Source organism: Pholcus phalangioides, unplaced genomic scaffold, assembly GCF_987345545.1.
Source record: "Pholcus phalangioides strain wild (caught in Gottingen) unplaced genomic scaffold, Ppha-v1.0 ptg000001l_1, whole genome shotgun sequence".
Taxonomy (NCBI): Eukaryota; Metazoa; Arthropoda; class Arachnida; order Araneae; family Pholcidae; genus Pholcus; species Pholcus phalangioides.
In genome coordinates, this window is record NW_028301594.1 from 8,430,883 (window position 1) to 8,451,876 (window position 20,994).

Genomic DNA, 20,994 nt, shown 5'->3' on the forward strand with positions numbered 1-20,994 from the left:
AAATTTAATTTTTGCAACGCAATTTAGTTTTTCACAAGATAATGACGAAATCGTTTCTTAAGTGAGAAGTTGCCAAAGGATTACCCAATTCAGTATGAGCCAGGATAGCTAACAAAAAGTGGCAAAAAAGGGGAAAAAAACCAATATTTTGGTGAATTTTTACTGTCGGTAAATCTCTTTTGAAACACTAAAGAAAACCTAAATTGTATAAGTAATTTTTAATGGTGGCGGAATAAAAAATTCAATTTTTATACGAGTTTGAATGCTTTAAAATATAATTATATATATTTTTTTAAAGCATTTTTTTTCTCACGTGGCCACCACCACAGGACATTGCAGTCCCAAATCCAGCAACGACAGCGAGCAGCAGGTCCACATACACGGTTTACAACAGTGAACTGATTGTCGATTAGGAGAGCGAGTTCTATTACCGTCTGATTTGCATATTTTCAATGAAGTTGATGGTACTAATGCCACCTATCGGCGGTTTTTTGATTTTTTTTTCCCGTCTTAAAAAAATTCCCGTGATCTATAATAGTCATGTTAACCCTGAAAAACATTTTTTATTTCGGTTATTTTTTGAATTTTTAAAGTTTCTACTGACTTTTTGCCCACCTTGTATAACATAAGTCAATAAAGACTCGAAAAATATTATTTTATCAATTCTTTAATACTCTTAATACATTTTATTTAATTCTTAATACATTTTATTTACTAATTTACCAATAATTAATTTTCACATATTTTTAGCACAATATTAATAACTATAATTTAATAGCTCTTTGCGTATTTATTAGGTGTGTTTTATTTTTTTATATATGAAAAATTTTCGATTCAATTCCTAAGTAAATTCCCACACCTGAATTTTGCATATGGAAAAAAATGGAAAAATCCCTCAAATGATTTTTTTTAAACATTGAAAATTTCTTACTACAGCATAATTTAAAAAAATCTGCTGCTGGCCGGATAGAACCTCTAGGCGGGCCGTGGTTTGCCCATCTAGTCTGATGTATATGAAGAATTACGATATTTTTCTAAATGCACAATACGTTTCATATATTCCTTGAGAAAGTCTCCGGGGGGAAAGAAATTTGAATCTGGCCAATTGAAAGAAACTGATCAAGAACTGAAGAAAATTGTTGATGTTTTTGTCATACATCTGCCTTCGCTACAGGAAGGTCATTGGAAAAGCAGCTCCACACGTACATGGATCACAGTGATGCGGTTTATCTGCTGCTTGTACTGATTGCAAAGCTGCATTAAGAGTACTTACAAGCGGCTTTGACTGATTGCGACATCATGTACGGAAATATTTTGTCAATAAGAGTGCGGGAGAGAACACGTTCTTATTTTCTACAAAGCAGCCTGATAACGATAACTTCATAGGGAAAGATTATCTTTGGTTGAACCTTATTTTCAGAATGCGCAAAAATAAAAAATACATTATCAAAAGTCCCGATAACTACAAACGAAAATTTTCCATACCCGTATTGGTCAGTTGCGTTCTTTGCAAAAGAAGAAAAATATCCGAATATGACAACATTATCCGTGATTCTAATAAGAAGCGTCAACTTCATATTGAAAATTTATACTACTTAAAATATTAGAAAAAAAAAAGTTCATTTTTACTTTCGCATAATCTCATGTTGACTTTAATCTAATTTTCTTATCATTGTTTGAAAAATAATTTTCCCATGCATCTGTCACTACTTATTGATAGAATAAAAACAATTTCTTCTCAACATCTGTACCATTGGGTCGTAGCTTGCAACGTGAACGGCCATTTATTTGAATATCTATCTATATCTTAAAGCTTGAAAATGATGTTATACGCGGCCGGAATTCTTCTAGCTTTATGTTTCCAATATGTGCAAGCTGGTAAGATGAATGGGTTTTTTTTTTAAATTATCCTGCATGTCGTTCTTTTAGGATACGGGTTAGTTCAAATTTAAATCGATTCATATAAATTGAGCAGAAAGAGTTTAATTTAAATTAGTAATTTTCTTTCAGAAATAAACATGACGGGGTGCGCTTCGGATCTTCCATATTACATCGACACATCCCAGAAAGGAGATTTATATAGTCCAGGATATGCAGAGGGTGGCTACCCAGATCGTGTTTATTGTCAATATCACTTTCAGGCTCCCCCCGGAAAGGTACGTACTGTTAGAGAGCATAGCTATATGGTGAATAGTTAAGCCACCTTGCAGCAAATTGCCCGTGATTTGTTGTTCCTAGGGGTATAATTTCAATTAAAAAAAATATCTAAGAAACGTGTATAGACTTCCGATACGTCATTCATTTTTAAAAGGGGTTGCGTAGGTATTGAGATAAGAAAAATAATTCTTTTCATACAAATATTAATACAAACACAAAAAGAACAACAGGCAAAGTGCGCAGAGAGGTGGATGAAAAATGTCCATAAAAATGTGGATGTCAAATACAACTAAAATACAGCAACACAATATAAGAATATATATATATATCACGAAATAAAAACGAATGATTGGTAATATATAACACACTGCCCATAAAAAATATTATGGTTCCCTTAATCTAAGTATGGATTGCTTCTCGATTAATCCCAGTATATTTATGAAATCTGGTCCTGGTGCTTTACTTGCACATACATTTGTTAGACGTTTTAAAACTTCCACATCTTCATACGGTTATTATGTTCTAAAAAGCCCAGTTAGGAAGTTGTTACCATGTCTAATCCCACCAGGAAAAAAAAAACTTTCATATTTTTAAGTGCCACATTTGTTGAGATATTTGAATTTCAAAATCGGATAACACGTGGGAAGAACGGCATAAACAAACCTACAAGCTCATGACGCTGTTTCTTCCTCACGTTTTTTTTCAGATGAATTCAAAAATGAATTCAAATATCCGAAGTTTCTCAAATACTTCGGTGTCATAATCTCAGCCGACCTACGTTGGTCGACTGAATGCTGACTACGTTTACCAGAAGTGTTTTAACAAACTTTTCTTCCTCTGCCCAACCTTAAACACTCCACTAGGGATATCAGACTGCTCTGTTACCAGACTTTTATCTCCCCCGTTCTTTCTTACACCGCTAAAATCTGGGACCCCTACACCTCGTATAATATAGACAAACTCGAATCAAACCAAAATAAATCCACCCGATTTGCTCACGACTGCTGGTTTCCGTGTCCGAACTCAAAAACGAACTTTATTTCCTCCCTCTCTCTCTACTCTTCGTCTCATTTCTCGATTAACATTGTTATATAAAATTTTCCATGGTAAATTCAACATAGATACTTCTGGTATCTTAGCTAAAGCATCCTACATCTCTAGGAGACTCGACCATTTCCTTAAAATAAAACCTACTTTTGCTGACTGTTTTAAATACAGTTTTTTTCCTCATATCATTGGTGAATGGAACAAACTCCCAAATACAAATACAAATACAAATACAACGCCACAACAGGCAAAATGCCCAACGAGGTGGCTGATAAAAAGATGCCCATAAAAATATGGATCTAAGCTCTATTTTTCGAATCCCCCATTATGACTAGTTTTTTGTGCAATATAAAACAATATCTTTGCCATTTTCAATCGCATCCTCTTGTATAGGCCCCCAGAGTAAACAATATTGTATGAATAAATAAATAATATCTCGGTGAATATACACTATATGTATTGCATTTGCAAATGGGATTTTTTTTCTGTTGGGCTCTTGGGCACATTCTAATATGGTTTTCTCCCTTAAGATAGTGTGCTCGTATGAAAAGTTAATTTTATTTTAATTTCAATAACTACATGACGCCCCCTTGCAATATGAATGACGCATCTGAGGTCTGCATGTTATTCGGTTGCTTTTCCCATTGGAAATATGCCTCTAGGATCAATGGTTTACCAGTAATTTGCGGCAAGGGAACTTAGCTTGCATTCTGTATATTATGTTCTACAGTAACGCTGGAAAGACTTTTGACAAATGCAATAATGTTTGTAGCGCTAACTCACTTGTGTGCACTGCCCTGACCTTGACATATGTAAAGCACAAGTAAGATATTCCTTGAAACGTGTAGCTGAAATTTGTTTGCTTTGGGTGAGGGTGAGCTTTTGCTCAAAATTTTTATTTTTGGGAGAATTGAAAGTGTTTTCACAAATATAGTTTAATTAAAGATGGCGGTAATTAATTCTTATTCAATGTGAATTTATGGTAGGATTATGCAGAATACTATTAAAACTCTAAAACATAAAAAAAAATTATTCGATAGAGTTTATTTAGGAACGCGCATAATTAAGGCTTCATGGAAGGGATGAAGTCAGGCTCAAGTGCTAAGTAATTTGGGTATTTCATGACTGTTCATAATTTTTAGAACCATGTTTAATAATCATAAGAACCTGAAATTAATTTTCTTTCAATATGACCAATGAAGACAACATAATAGGATAAGCAGGACAATCAGAATGCAAGCAAAGAGATCCTCGGATTGTGTCCACCAGGCGTGACCTGATGAATTTAATTCGAAACACGGACTGAATGTCGTTGTATCCCTTTGTAGCGTAGTGGTGAACTCATTTTTGCCAATGAGATAACAAATCATTATTCTTGATTAAATGATTTTTAATTTTAAATAACAATATATGTACATTCTAAATTTTAGTTAAAATACTTTAGTGTCGACCACGTTGGTCGCACATCCATTCACTATCTCGGTTCGTCTCTCTCTCTGCCTAAGTTCTTATCTCTCGTTAGACGACGGCGTACTACTTCTACAGGAGCAGGTGTTTACAACCAGCAGATGTTTTGTCTGCACCCGCCGGGACAGTCCACATAAGTTCAAGGGGTAGGATTCGATGGACGTCACAGCTTCCTCCCCCCTTAAAGAAATTTCCATTGGGATTTTCACAATGGAAATTCGCAATCTAAATTAACCACAAATAAGCTTATAAGAAGATTGCAATAAAATTATATTAACACTTATATAGGGGTATATTACCACTCAAGTACCATATCAGGCAAATTGAGGCACAAAAAATTTTAAAAAAAACATTTTTCGCGATACATCGCAATTAAATCACAGAAAAGTAAATTTGAAAAATAAAAAAAAATAATATGATACGTAGAATTTTCTGGGTTTATATATAACCGAATTCAAAATAATTTTTGAACAACACACAAAAAAAACACAATTCTTCATTAAACTCTGCAATTATAATGGAATAATATAACACAAAAAATAAGAAAAATTAAAGCATTCATACATAAAATTTTCGAAACATACAACAAATTGCAGGTCATTCGGGAATATTACGACTTAGCACATCAGCATTCCTATTTTTGCGACCAGGTCTGTGCTGTATCTGAAAGTCATATTGTTGGAGTGACAATGCCCAACGCATCAGACGCTGGTTTGTGCTACAATTCTTCTGTAACCACACGAGAGGATTATGATCAGTGACAATCAAGAATTTTTGACTATCTAGATAATAGTGTAAACGTTTAACAGCAAAAACAATGCTCAGACATTCCTTCTCAGTAGTAGTGTAGTTTCTTTCTGCCTGAGAAAACTTTTTGCTGAGAAAAAGTATAGGATGTTCTTCTCCTGCACTATCCTCTTGAGCTAAAATTACACCCATTCCCATATTTGACGCATCAGTCTGCACAATAAATTGCTTAGAGAAATCTGGTGCTTATAGCACTGGTTGACTAATTAACTTGTTTTTCAAACAAGTGAAACTCGCATTACACTCAGGAGTCCAGATGATTTCTCCTTTCTTTTCTTTCCCTTTTAAAGCTTCTGATAACGGTGCAGCCAATACCGAAAACATAGGAATGTAATGACTATAATACCCTACCAATCCTAAAAAAGCTCTGACTTCAGTTTTGGTTTCTGGAGTAGGAAACTTTTCAATGGCCTCTATTCTCGCTTCACATGGTTTCCTATACCCTTGCCCAACTATATGACCCAAATATTTGACATGATCTTGGGCGAAACGACATTTTGATGGTTTTAGTGTTAATTTAGCTCCCTTCAAGCGTTCTAACACTAATTCGACATGTTTCAGGTGTGTCTCCCATGACTCAGAAAATATAGCTATATCATCGAGGTATGGTACAGCGAAATTTTCATATTCTCTTAGTAATTCTGCCATAAGTTTACTAAAGAAATATGGAGCATTTTTCAGACCAAATGGCATGCGTAGTGGCCTGTACGTTCCGAAACTGGTAACAAAAGCGGCAAATCTTTGAGCTGTGGGACTCAATGGAATCTGCCAGTATCCTTTGGATAAATCTAACAAGGTAATAAATTTTGCTGATGAAACTAATTCAAGCCTTTCTTCGATATTTGGCAATGGAAAAAATTCGGTGCGTATCACCTCATTTAACCGGCGATAATCAATACAAGGTCTGGGATCCTTATGTGGTGCTTCAACTAAGATCATTGGTGAGGTATAATCTGATTCCCCTACTTCAATTATTTTCAAATCTAACATTCGTTGAATTTCAGTTTTTAAAATACCATTCTGTCGTTGAGAAATCTTATACGGCCTAGCTCTGACGGGCTTATCATTTATCAACGTGATATCATGTTCAACCAGATGGGTCATTCCTGGCTCGTTAGAAAACATCTCAGAATATTTATTCAACAGTTTATGCAATTGTTCAATTCTTTGGGGATCTATACGTTCAAGAAAGTTGCTTTTCTGGGCAATGTCTTCAAAATTGAAAATATTTGGATTGGTATCCAAATGGGGAAAATCTATATCATTGTCCGTGTACCCATCATTTCCTACGCAATCCAAGAAATTAATGCTCTCGGGTCTTTTGTAATACGGTTTTAGCATATTTACATGATATATTTGTTCTTTTCTATCCGGAAGCTTAACAATGTAATTCGTCTCGGACAGTCTATTTTGAATTACACCGGGACCAGTCCACTGAACTGCTAACTTATTCTGTTTAGAAATTGCAAAAATTAGTACTTCGTCACCTTGCTTAAATTCCCTTTTCACAGAATTTTTATCATACCATTTTTTTCTAGTTATCTGTAATTCTTCCATTTTGCTAACTGCCAAGTCCTGACACCTTTTCATCCTATTTATGAGTTTAAGAACATATTCTGTAACAGGACTTTCCTCATCCTCTGACTGTGTCCACTGTTCATACACTAATGTTTCTGGAGTTCTTAGATTCTTCCCGTGAACTAGTTCTGAAGGAGTGAACCCTGTACTTTCGTGTGTAACTGTACGTAACGCTAACAATGCTAGCGGAAGGTGTTTTTCCCAATCGGGCCCAGATTCTTCACACAGATACCGCAACAAACGTTTAATGGTTCTGTGAAACCGTTCCACAGGGTTGGACTGTGGGTGATACACGGAGCTGTGACTCACCTTAACCCCAAATCTCTGAAAGAATTCCGAAGTGAGAGCACTCGTGAACGACGTCCCTTGATCACACTGTACTTCTTTCGGGAAACCTGTCCTGCTAAATATCTCGAGTAGTGCATTGACCACACTCACTGATTTAATATCAACGACCGGTATAGCTTCTGGGTATTTAGAAGATAGACACATGGCTGTAATGATGTACCGTTTCCCAGTTGGAGTCTCTGGAAGAGGTCCACAAGCGTCTATGTTAATTTTTGAAAATACTTCCTGAATAATGGGAACCAATTTGAGAGGTGCCTTCTTCTTTTCGTTAGGTGTTCCCGCTCTTTGACATTGGTCACAAGTACGCACATATTCCTCCATATCTTTATAACACCCAGGCCAAAAGAAATATCTCAAAAGCTTATCTTTTGATTTTGTAACTCCTACATGAGCCGAAGTGCTTTCATGGCAAAGTGCTTTAACACTATTTCTGAGTCCCATCGGTACTAGTAGTAGTTTTGTTATGTTTCCGAGGTGGTCCTCATGCATCTTAAACAACAGGTTGTTTTCAAAAACATATGTTTTCTTCCCAGTAGGATTTACAGGCTTTTGGGCCAATGCAATTAATTCGCTTAAGGATTGACAGTCCTGCTGCATTTTAGATAGTTTCTTAGAACTAACCTTCAACAAAGACAATTCCTCAGCCCCTTCACTGATTTCTGGCAATTGAAGATTATCACTTTCGTCAACAATAATATCTGATAACAGACGATCATCACCTGCCTCTTCATTTTCTTGCGCGCCTAAACAACTCTCCCCGAGAACTTCAACATTTTTCTCTTCTGGGATGATCCCCTTATTAAACTTTGCTTTCGTTTGAGCCCTTGTTTCTACGGCATTCAACGCTTCTGGGGACAAAAGACAAGGCTTCTCACACCCTTCCAATAATTCCGCCGTACGGTTTCCTAAGAGATACCGCCCCTGATTCAATTCGTTTCTAATGACTGCTGCTTTGGTACATATTTTTCCAAAACTACCGCATAATTCAACATGTGCCAAGGGTAGGCACTTGGGATCAGGATCTAACGGCGTTTTAAGCCATATGTTTTCACCTGTCAACATATCAGGAGTGATAAGCTTCTCACAAACTATATCTATTGTGGCCCCCGAATCCCTCAAAATTTTCATAGGAATGCCATTTACTCTACCAAGGGTTGTATATGGGTCTAAAAGATCTTTTGACCCATCATTAACATAATTAACTGTACCCTCTGATGTCCGCTTCAATTTTGGGCAGTTCGGACGTAAATGCGATGGCGAACCACATTGATAGCATTTAAGGGACCTACGTTTCTCAAATTCTCTATGTTCTTGTTTTTGTAGATCTTTTTTCTCGTAGTGAGCAGATTTATTAGGGAACTTTTTATCTACATATTGCCATCTATTATTGCTATACTTTTTGTCCTGAGGGTTTTTCGACCCTTCTCTAACATTCTCGTACGCATCCAATTTTTCGGCCAATTCATAGGGAGTGATAATTTTCGCCCACTCATCAATATAATGCTCTCTTATTTCCGGTGGAACGCGCCTTTTTATTTGATCTGTGACCTTCAATTTTTTTAGCCCTTCAAAATCAGTCACTTGCAAACCTTCCACCCACTCATCAAAATATTTAGAAAGTTCAAAAACGAAATCCCGCCACGGCTTGGCTAAATTTCTCTGATGTTTGACAAATTTTAATCGAAAATTTTCTGGGGTCATTTTGAACCTGTTTAGGAGAACCATTTTGATGTGTTCAAAGTTATCAAAATTTTCTTCGGATTCCTTTGCTATAAGTTGTACCACGTCGGGTGGTAAAAGAGCCAACATGGCTGATACCCATTTTTTTTTCTACCCCCACTCTTTTGGCTTGCCTTTCAAATAAAGCAAGAAACAACGCGATATCCATTTCCTTTTCATCGAACTTGGGGACAAACTTTGTCAGCTCATAACTTCCCCCACCGCTTTTTATATCGAAATCCAAACAACCTCGACCCTCGTTTTTTATTGCTGCTTCTAAGCGTAGTTTCTCTAATTCGAACTCCCGTTCTTCCCTTTTTCTTTTTTCTTCTGCCTCTTCCTCCATTTGTTTTCTCGCGAATTCTTCTTTTTTCTGTTTCTCTTCTATTTCTTCCTGAAGTTTTCTCTTAGCTAATTCCTCCCTAGCCTCTCGCTCTTCGACGATATTAAAAAATTGCCCCTTAACAAACTCTTCTTCAAAATCTGCTGAATTCATAATCAGTCTTTTTAGATCCAAAATTCTCATCCTATCATTCACATTCTCCCCCAACTCTTCCGCTAACAACCTCAAATCTTCTTTTCTAGCTTTTGCAAGGAATGCCATAGCTGATAATATTAGTTATACAAACTAACTTCAAAATAAAAGTAATTCAGCTATTTTTCAAGAATAATCAAAATATACAATCCACCACAAATAAATAAAATCAACTGCGGTACATTTAAAACAATACTGTGCTTCAAAAAAAAAAAAGATTTTGCCTTAATCATGGCACTTACCCCTTCGGACTTCGGAGAGACTTAGAACCTAACGAGATGATCTGATGATCCAACAATAACTATCACTGTCGCAAAAGTCACTGGGTGAAACTGCTGTTTACACACTACTCTACTTCAAGGCACTTATTGTTCTCCTGACGGAGCTGATGACCCAATTCCTCCAGAGTTCCGAGATTTATCCAGACGGCACGGATGGCCGAATCTCTCCACGGCACGGATGGCCGGATCTCTCAATGGCACTGATGACCAAATCTTTCGACGGCACGGGTGGCCGAATCTTTCGACGGCACGGGTGGCCGAATCTCCCCACGGCACGGATGGCCGGATCTCTCAATGGCACTGATGGCCGAATCTTTCGACGGCACGGGTGGCCGAATCTTTCGATGGTACGGATGGCCGAATCTCCCCACGGCACGGATGGCCGGATCTCTCAATGGCACTGATGACCAAATCTTTCGACGGCACGGGTGGCCGAATTCGAAACTCCTGTTGGAGACATCAACAGTCAAAAACTTTTACGAAGAAGAACATCGGAACGACGTGAAACGCATCCAAACCGCTGCCACCAAATTTTTAGCTGTAGCGTAGTGGTGAACTCATTTTTGCCAATGAGATAACAAATCATTATTCTTGATTAAATGATTTTTAATTTTAAATAACAATATATGTACATTCTACATTTTAGTTAAAATACTTTAGTGTCGACCACGTTGGTCGCACATCCATTCACTATCTCGGTTCGTCTCTCTCTCTGCCTAAGTTCTTATCTCTCGTTAGACGACGGCGTACTACTTCTACAGGAGCAAGTGTTTACAACCAGCAGATGTTTTGTCTGCACCCGCCGGGACAGTCCACATAAGTTCAAGGGGTAGGATTCGATGGACGTCACACCTTGCAAAACAAGCTGAAAATTATGGGGGCTTGTTGGTTGTCTTACGCAGGAGGGGGGGGGGTCGTTATCACTTAATTTAAGAAGGGAAAAGGAGAAGGAAAATTAAACCAATTTTCCTATTGAAAGCGAAGCAATCCAAATCACAACTAAGTTATAAACGTAGTGAAAGATATATAAGGTAAAACACATACGACGCTCCTAATCCTTGTTACAATAACGCTTTGAATAGCTTGTTGGTAGATGAATGACAATATTTAAAACAATTTGGAAGTCATGTCTAACCTCGTACTATTTATATTTGTTTGCTGGATAAGTAATAGGAGTGGACAGACATCCGTGTGATATCCATAGCTCAGAATGCAACATTTAAGCCCATTTTACCCCCTGCAAGTGGGCCTGTGAGGGTTCACCAGGTTGCACCTGCTTAGTTACGGCACTGTATGTATGATACTGCTCATGAATAGATTTTTCATTAAAAATTTTAAATTTCTCTTCCAGAAAATAAAGTTGACATTCAAAGACATTGACGTCCAGCCTTTTGAAAATTGTTATGTTGATAAGGTACACATATTCGACGGTCCTGATACGACTAGTCCTCTTTACGGGATTTATTGTGGAACTGAAATTCCAGATGTTATAATTTCCGGCAGGAACGCCATGTACATTCTCTTCACAACTGATTTCCTCGTCGGAGGGAAAGGTTTCCATATCCAGTACGAGTCCATACCACGAGATGGTAAGATCCCGCGTTCGATATTAGGCTATTGTTACTAAAACATTGCCGTTTTTAATTAAGCTAATTCCATTGATTTGAACTTTATTAAAATTCGAATGTTAAATTGCATTTGGATACTACTATTTATTTACGAATTTTCAATCATAACCGATGCAACAAAGTTACGACAAACGCTTCTTTCCAGCACCCATTTGCCCTCAAGGATATAACGAGTGCCACAACAAGAGATGTTATGATTCAAGGCTCAAGTGCGATGGCAATGATGACTGCGGTGACGGAACTGACGAAGAAGAATGCAGTAAGAGTCATAAATATTATTTATATCTGAGAGCTTATTTCAGAAAACTGTAGAAGGTATGGAATGAGAGTCTTTTTTTATCCACTCTTATTCGTTAGATTTACCCGTGCAAAGAACCACGTGTGGAATAAGCACCGTGAAACCTGTGGAGCCTTCATCTGAAGGCCGTGATAGAGTCATCGGTGGAATCGAGGTTAGAAAAGGCAGCTGGCCCTGGCAGGCCGACATGCAGGCCAAGTACTTCTATCCGAACGGGCATGTGTGTGGAGGAACTCTCATTCACCCTCAATGGGTTGTGACAGCAACGCATTGCTTGAGGGGGTAAAACGTTTTGTGTCACTTATCTCTGTCATCAGTGCTACTCAGAGAGTTGTTAGTAGGCTTCAAGAAGAAGAAAAAATTGCGATGGAACATGGTGTCTCAACCATGTTGAAAGGGTGAAAATCGCGCAAAATGCATACAGGTTTCAACGTCACGCTGGAACCACAAAAAGTACAATATATAATAACTACAAAAATATTTATTTCATTAATAATTACAAGAGTTGTTGGAAGTGACAGCCGCTGACGTCATTGTAAGGTCTACAACGACGTGAAAACGATTCCCGAACACGCTCGAAGATACCAAGTATGTCTGCCTCAGCGACGACAATCCACGCTATGTCCACAGGCGTCGCATAAACGAGTCATTTAAGGTGACCCCATAGGAAAAAGTGACACGGATTGAGATCCGGCGAACGTGGAGACCAAGCAAGGTGTCTCGATTGTCCAGTACACCTCCTTGGGTGTGTAACATCGAGATGATTACGCACCTGGCGGGAAAAATGTGGAGGCTGTGCTAAGTGTCCATTGCCATCTCTGCTCGACCGTAAATCAGATGCAAAGCAGCATAATCCCCGTTCGTGTAGTCAGCTATCACGATAATCATTGAAACAGACAACTAAACGCTATACGTGCTTACTACCGCAATAACGCTTATTTACGTCTTTCGCAGCGCGTGATCCTACCCCAGCGCATGCGTTTCGCGACGCTGCTTACGTCAGATATGGTGAGTGAACCCACGGACGCATTCAGCGATCAACTGACATCCACCGATTTTCGCGATTTTCACCTTCTCAACGTGGTTTGCGATAGCATGTTCCATTGCAATTTTTGTTCCTCTTGATGTCCAGTAACAACCCTCTGAGTTTGTCGGTCCATTAACAGAAAACCTTGCATATAACTTTCATGTATTTCGTAGTCATCTCTTTCAAGTGGGGAATATCATTATTTTTTTTTCACGCTCCACCCGAGCAATACAACATTTTTCAATCCCAGAAAAACTTCCGAGATTCAACGTAATCACACAGTCTGAGAATTATATTTAATTATATTCATCCTATGTAACCTCAACGCAGAAAGAGATCTTGGGAGGAGTATTTAGGGTGTCACATATACTGGAAAGGGGGTCCCTAGTCTTTAGAGGGCTATCGGGTAAAGGATATAGACTGATCTTTTTCGGTTTCTCTCACAATATCTAATAATAGGCTCATTATAATGATAGGAGTGATCCTGGAGCTCTGAAACCATATCAGTCTGACTTGAGGAATCGTGGAAATCCTATTCGTCCTACAGATAACTCATTCCAATTTGTTTCCTCCCCATAAGAACCATAACCTCCTACCGAAAATGTTGATGAAAATGAGAGACGCAAACGCGAGACACATAATGACACGGGCTGTTTACCTAACTTTTTAGTTTCAGCTTGTGTTTTCTTCCCAGAGAGTTGTGCAAAAAAGGTACGTTTCAGCGAACTGTAAAAAAGGTCAAAGGGGATCTCCGAACTCCTTGCATAACCTGATTATTTTTGTTATGCCTGAAATCGCGCATGGTTTTTGAAATTGTATCCGAAGGAACATGACTCGGAATCCTTTAGGTCCAATGCCAGGGTTCCCCGATTTTTTTTTTACTTATTTGTTCGCTTTGTTGTGAATATATTTATACTAGTACATGTTACTTTGGATCTCGTCTTTTAATGCATATTGTCCAAGGATACTCTAGGTACCCCTTAAGTAAGCCCCTCCCCCCCGTAGTCATGAGACTATCGTAACCTGACTATCTTCGTTCTATCTCCGACCTCGCACATGCCATTTTGTAACTGCATATGGATGTACATACACAACTAGGGGTCATTTACATGCCATGATAGATCCCAATTATTTTTCCTCACCTTGTAACTCAGAATTTTCCACGCAACGACCATGCTCTCCAGGGCATCGAGTTTATATCGCGAAAGCGACAGAGCCTGATCGTACTCGGCCCGTTCTGTTCTGTACAATAGGTAGGTCTACACACTGACGCTATGCGTTGGCCTTGAGCTATTTGCCGAGCTCTAGTTTGCGAATAGAATGATTTGTTACAGCTATTTATGCTTACACAAAGTCATACTTTTCGATTGTCTATACACTGTCGGAACATTAAAAAGATTTGCGTTGCACTTCTTGGATTTTATATAGTGAAGGCTGTAGCATTGCGATCGCAACCGGTGTGTGCATTTGGGGAAAAAAAATAAAAACAATTGTGGTAGGCGTATTTATTTATCACCAGTCAAAGCGAGTAAGCATGTGTAGTGTACATTAACTGTGCGTGCTATACCTTAGTATATACGTTTAGTCGCTTGAGTACTCTTTTTAGTTTGCTTGGATACATGGGCTCTCAAACGATTCATGTATTAATCCCTATATATTACGCCGAAAACGGCTCTCTGTATTTTAGTAACTTAGAAGTATACTAAGAGTATACTTAGAGTAGTATACTACTCTCTGTATTTTAGTAGTTTAACTCGGAGGGTGATAGTTTTTATACGTCTTTGATAAGAAGTTCCAATTTTCAACAATGGATGCATATCTATTGTCACCTTGCCATTTGAAAAAAGTCAAATCTGAAATCATCGTAGAGAAAACAGTTACATAATATTATAAGTTGAAATTTCCAACTTCAATCGAAAGCCAATCTTCAGAGGGAAAGCCCTTTCTACTCAATACTTTCCAAAAACGTTACAATTTTGAGTGAACATAAATGTGCATGTTTTGAGAGTTCTTCATTTTAAAGACTCACTTTGTATGAATCAAAATATGAATCTCAAGTCAGATTTAATTATATCAGGGGAGCACATCAGCCGAGTAGGAAGTTTTGAACTGGGCCGTCGATATTCTCACATATAATATTCACACAATTCAAAAAATACTGTCCATAATTGTAAATTAATTTGGTAATTATAGGAACCCCTACGCTGGAGCTTGGAGAATCCACCTCGGAAATCATCACAAGTTTATTCGAGACCCACACGAGCAAATACGTTACGTAGAGCGAATTGTCATGTATCCAGGATACACCGACGAAGAGGTGAGCAATATCTAATATTTTTTCAAGATATACAGAAGACTGGATGTTGTGAAGATATTTATTATTTGAGATGTTAATTTTTTAAGGAAGGAAAAAACTCATCTCTGCCTCTACCGGGAGTCGAACCCGGGTCCCTCGATTGCCGGACGAGTGCTCTGACCACTAAGCTATAGAGGAGATAGATATTTTCCTTCGCTAGAGCGTATATATCTCCTCTATAGCTTAGTGGTCAGAGCACTCGTCCGGCAATCGAGGGACCCGGGTTCGACTCCCGGTAGAGGCAGAGATGAGTTTTTTCCTTCCTTAAAAAATTAACATCTCAAATAATAAATATCTTCACAACATCCAGTCTTCTGTATATCTTGTATTAACAAGTGGAGAGCGACATTCATGTCATAATATTTTTTCATTATTTAATTACAGTTTTATATATATATATATATATATATATATATATATATATATATATATATATATATATATATATATATATATATATATATATATATATATATATATATATATATATATATATATATATATATATATATATATATATAAAATGCATCTCCTTTCTTTCGCCGCTGTGGTGGTCGAGTGGTTACAGTGACGGACTCGCGATGCGAGGATCCGGGTTCGAACCCCACAGTGGTGGTCGGCTGAAGTTGGTTTTCTGGGGTTCCCAACTTCAAGGCGCAAATGCGAGCCGATCTCCTCGTTACACTCCTGCACAGAGAGCAACAGTCCTACAACGATAAATCATTCAATAATAACACTTCACTCATAGTTAGAAAAACTGGTGGCAGATGGCAGCACTACACATAACAAGCATTACAGAGAAACAACAAAACTTCACGTCAAGTTTCACTACACGTACACGCACATTCTCGCATGTACCGATTCATTGGGGGTTCCGCGGGGTGCATGTGTGGTGTAGCAGTAGTAGGTAGGGCCTCCAAAAATGGCTCGGGGATCCATGATGTCAGCCACCTCGTTGGGCAATTTGCCTGTTGTGGCGTGGTATTGTATTTGTATCACCAATATTAGTGAAGCATATACGTTTTTTTTGGTGAATTACATTTTTACCTACTGCGACGTGCAGTAACCCTGTATTTACCGCAAATTACGATTTTTCAGCAATTCCAATCAACGTTGATAATGTTATTTGCCTTCCAAAATTTCTGATGATGAAAATTGGCAATTATCGGCATCGATTCAGATTTAGAGTGGCTTTTATGGTGGAAATATGGTCGCACACCAAGATATTTCTCATATTGTGTATATTGATACTTTTCTACCCGAACACCTTTAGCGGGGTTGGATAGAACCCCCTTGACGGGCGACATTTGGCCGCGGAATGGAGGTTGTGTACCAGTGAGCAAAATCATTCTTACTTAAGCTAATTAATATTATCTAGGTCATAACTCATGAAGATATTTTTTTTTGTCTTGTATTCAAGATTTTAGGCAAGAGTGTTGACTTGAATCACGATCTCACGCTAATGAAACTGAACGCCCCGGTGAAAATTACGGACTACGTGAAGCCGGCATGTCTACCAGAACAGGATCAGGAAATCCCATTGGGAACCACATGTTTTGCAACAGGTTGGGGAGAGACGAGAGGTAAATATAAATGAACTATTCATCGCTAATGATTATCACTATCCATCGCTAATGATTATCACTATCCATCGCTAATGATTATCACTATCCATCGCTAATGATTATCACTATCCATCGCTAATGATTATCACTATCCATCGCTAGTGATTACATAGCTCTACAAAAAAAAGATTTTTGCTATATTCGGTATGCTGATTTCGTATATGAAAACAGTTTTTCTCTATCAGCTCTACTTTTTTGAGATTCAACGTAGCTGCATTTTGCTATATTTGACTATACAACTCATTGAGTAGTGGTTGAGTTTTTTTTTTATGTGGATTGGTTCCTGATTTTTTTTTCCTGCACCACAATCAGCTGATTGCATGTATAGAACATCTAAGGCAGTGTACTAATAGGTAGAGAAGGAGTTTAAAACTTGGTGTTCCAATGGTTGGAGGGAACGTCAACTTTGATGTGTGCTATTTTTGTACTGTGAATACTACTTGCATAAACTGAAATAACCACAGCAGGTGGACATATCCTGATTAAGCCTCTGCAATATCCATTGGTCACTCAAACAATATGAAAGAAGAGAATGATACTAAGCTTTAGTCATATCGAAAAGATTATGTTTCACGAACATTAACAGGTAATTTGTGTGGACTTGAAAATGGTTAACTTTGTCCTTTTTCAGCAAGGGGGAAACAAGAAAAATCTTCGATTCTTGTGCTTATGGGATAGCAGAGCCATACCACAGGATAAGAAATGAGTGGAATACGAGAGATAGAACATGGCTGTTGTGGAGAAAGGAATTGCATTAGTGAACCCTTTGTTGGACGGGACAGAATCATCTTGCCTCCGTTGCATATATCAAGCTAGAGTTAATGGAGCAGTTCCTAAAAGCTCTTCATCAGGACAGCCTTTGCTTTACATACACAGGAAAAAAATGCCTGGAATAAGAACAGAAAAATTTTAAGCTGGAATTTCTGATGTGTTCCTCAAATCAAAAAGCTCATAAACGAGCCTCATTTTATGGATTCAGAGCGGCAGGCGGGGACCTCATTCGTTGATTACTTGCACAGCCGTTTTCCCGGAGATTCTTGGCGATACCAGTGAAAACAAGGTAAGGACCGATACGAGGGCAGATTGTATACTCTTATGACGGCAGATTACTGTTGGAATCTGCTGAGAGACCGTGTAAACAAAGTTCACTCAAGAATTTCAAAGGAAAAAACTTTCGGAGTTGAACAGAATAACATTTTTTTTTCTTTTGGTATTTATTTGATTCTCCTCATTTCTAGTTTTACATTAGGCTATTGTAGATTTACAGGAGTGTTGCTGTCCTTTTTTTTCAACTTATAAAATGTTTCACAAAATTTCTCAAGGATTTTTTTTTTCTAATTTAATGCCTTTACCATAAGCCTAATTTGAAGTGTTAACGTAAATAATTATATTGCCATATCTCACAAACAAGAGCTGATGAACAAAAACTAATGTGATATTTGTTCCCAGCACATGAAATTCACACAAAATCAATTAAAAAATTGATTTATATGCCGGCACCAAATTATATGCCGCTTTGTGTTATCACTTTCATCGCTATCAGAAAGACAACCACATTTGCTGAGTGTTTGAATAAAAAATAATCAGGTTCTCAAATCCATGGAACTTTGTTTGTTTTAATACACTTTTTAAGGGTATATGTGGCAAGGGTCACTTTTTGCGACTGATCATGTATTCGTACTTTTCAAAATACGAATACTCAACGATAATAAATCCACTTCACCGATCCCAACGCCATGGCTTAGATCCATTAAGAGCGGTAGTAAATTTAAAGAAAATTTTAATAGACAAAATCCAACAGCTTCATTCCTCAAGAAACGAGTCATAACGTAGCTTTACACTTACATGCAGGCTCTCAGCTTCATTCTGACCATAATATTTTCCTTAAGCAGATGTATTTTTCCGCTGACCACCCGGAGGAGAAGATTTTGTTACCAACCCTAGTGAGATCCCCGGTCAGCCTGATAATGGTTATATTTATATTCTGATGATGACGACTAATGCTTGCGTTGAAATGCGATAGGAATTTTTGTTTTTTAATTTGCCGTTTTTAGTTGATTTCCTTCAGTGAGGCAAATATCAGTAATTTATTCATCGCTAATTCCAAATTTATAAATAGAAAATAGATGTTATTGTCATTAAATCGAGAATGGGTGGTACTCTTTTTATAAAACGAGATAGTAAATTTCTTCGTTGTCTCGTTATTTATTTTTTATCTTGGTTTTTACATATATTTCCTCTTTTTCCTCGATACGCAGGTAGCGGATCCAGTGATAAACTGAAACAAGTCGACCTCACAACTCAGCCGAAGGAAGTGTGTGCAGTTGCAAACAACGCCACAAAAATATGCGTCAAGAGCATGAAGGGATACGAAGGCACTTGCCACGTTAGTTCGACAACAATTTTGAAAAATATCTTAGATTTTTTACTTAGCTTGAATAATGATTAATGCTGTATCAGTATAACAATAATTATTCCTTATGCATCTCCAGGGTGACAGCGGAGGACCGTTGGTCTGTAAGTTCGGAAATGCATGGAATGTCATGGGAATTACAAGTTACGGCATCTCTTCGAATATGATGTCAGGCCTCTGCGTTTTCGGGAAGACTGGAACTGTTTTCAATCGCGTCGCTGCCAAGACTGAATGGATCAATGAAATCATCGAAAAATACAGCTGATTCCTTTGTTGAATGCTCAATAAATTATAAAACAGTTATTTTTTTGTACCACAAATACAAAATCAGAAGCCCCTATAGCCAAATTGTCCAACAAGTTGGCTAAAATTAAATAAAGAAATATAATAAAAATGAATATTAAAAAAAATAAATGAGACAAAAACCTCTTAAAATATGGTGTTGTCACATCCCCAAAATACATTAACTCAATAGCACTAAATCATCAGAAAAACCAAAAAGCTGAAATATACTACCCATAAAACTATGGTTGTTATACATTTAAGTTCATGCATAGCTTCTCGATTACTCTCCCCACCTTATCACATTTCCTCTTGAAGATGCCTTTCGTGGAGGGATTCACGACAACATTGGGTGAGCTATTCCATGCATTTGCAACCCTACTGCAAAAGAAGCCCTTTATACTAAGTAAAATAAGAAGAAAATTATGATAAATTAAAATAAAAGTGTAAATGTAGTGATAATAATGAATAGTTACCGTGTAAATTAATTTGTAGGCCGTTTTAGTTCTGATTGAAGACAAAAAAAACAGTATTTAGAGAAAGATGTACTCTCCAACTTGATAATACAAGATCTACAGAAAATCTCGCTAATTTTGTGGAGATACTGATTTTTGGAGGGACCCGGTTCGAGTCCCGGTAGGGGAAGTCATAAAAATTGTCGAAAAATCAGCGTCTCTACAAAGTTATCCAGTTTATCTGTATATCTTGTATAAAAAAACAATGTTTTTGAAACAATTAGTTAGTTCAAAACAAATTATCCAACCTAGTACTTAAAAGTACCGTCAGGATGTAAAGTAACATCAGCTGGTGTACCCAATTCGAAGCAGTTGAATCACACATTATCTACATACGTGCGATATACTCGCACAAAACAAGTTGTCCCAAATTGTTCGCGCAGCAGATATTTCTGCAACCGTGGACTTTAGAAACATGCTTTCAATTACAAAAAGTTTTAAAATGAAGTGTCAAAATGTCTTAAATATCCCAAGGGTCGTAGAGTGAAATAATAGAAAAATTAACTTTCTAATGCGGACCCTGTGTGGTAAAGCTTTCAATTGTTGAAATATAGATCCAGCCCTGAATAAAATATCCTCTTTTTGTCTGAAAAATTTCATATTTTAAATGCAATATTCATCGAGGTATTGAAATATATAAAATCACTGTGTTTTGACAATTTTCACTGCGATGGCTCGTTTTCTTTTATACAAATACAACGCCACAACAGGCAAAATGCCCAACGAGGTGGCTTAATAAAAATTATAAACAATATATACACATGATAAAACATTATACAATGCCCATAAAGAATACTTATGGCTGTCTTATTCCAAGTATGGATAGTTTCTCGATCTACTCCAACATGCCTATTGCATTTCTTTTTAAACGTGTCAATTGTGTTACAAATAAAGGAGTTGCATGTTTCGGC

At 37.4% G+C, this 20,994-nt stretch overlaps 1 protein-coding gene and 2 non-coding genes across 3 annotated transcripts; 2 read left to right on the forward strand and 1 right to left on the reverse strand.

The window, feature by feature from the left end:
• The first annotated feature begins 1,740 nt into the window (after nt 1–1,740).
• LOC149089807 (chymotrypsin-like protease CTRL-1) lies at nt 1,741–19,652 on the forward strand. The gene is made up of 9 exons (XM_089248505.1): nt 1,741–1,878; nt 2,011–2,156; nt 11,291–11,528; nt 11,713–11,826; nt 11,925–12,147; nt 15,086–15,209; nt 16,669–16,831; nt 19,132–19,259; nt 19,366–19,652. Exons 1-9 carry the CDS (start codon nt 1,821–1,823, stop codon nt 19,549–19,551), a joined length of 1,380 nt encoding a protein of 459 aa, XP_089104631.1. The 5' UTR covers nt 1,741–1,820; the 3' UTR covers nt 19,552–19,652.
• Nucleotides 15,315–15,386, reverse strand: TRNAA-GGC (transfer RNA alanine (anticodon GGC)). Its single transcript has one exon. It is a non-coding gene; the product is annotated as a tRNA-Ala (tRNA).
• On the forward strand, nt 15,421–15,492 carry TRNAA-GGC (transfer RNA alanine (anticodon GGC)). Its single transcript has one exon. It is a non-coding gene; the product is annotated as a tRNA-Ala (tRNA).
• Nucleotides 19,653–20,994: the final 1,342 nt, after the last annotated feature.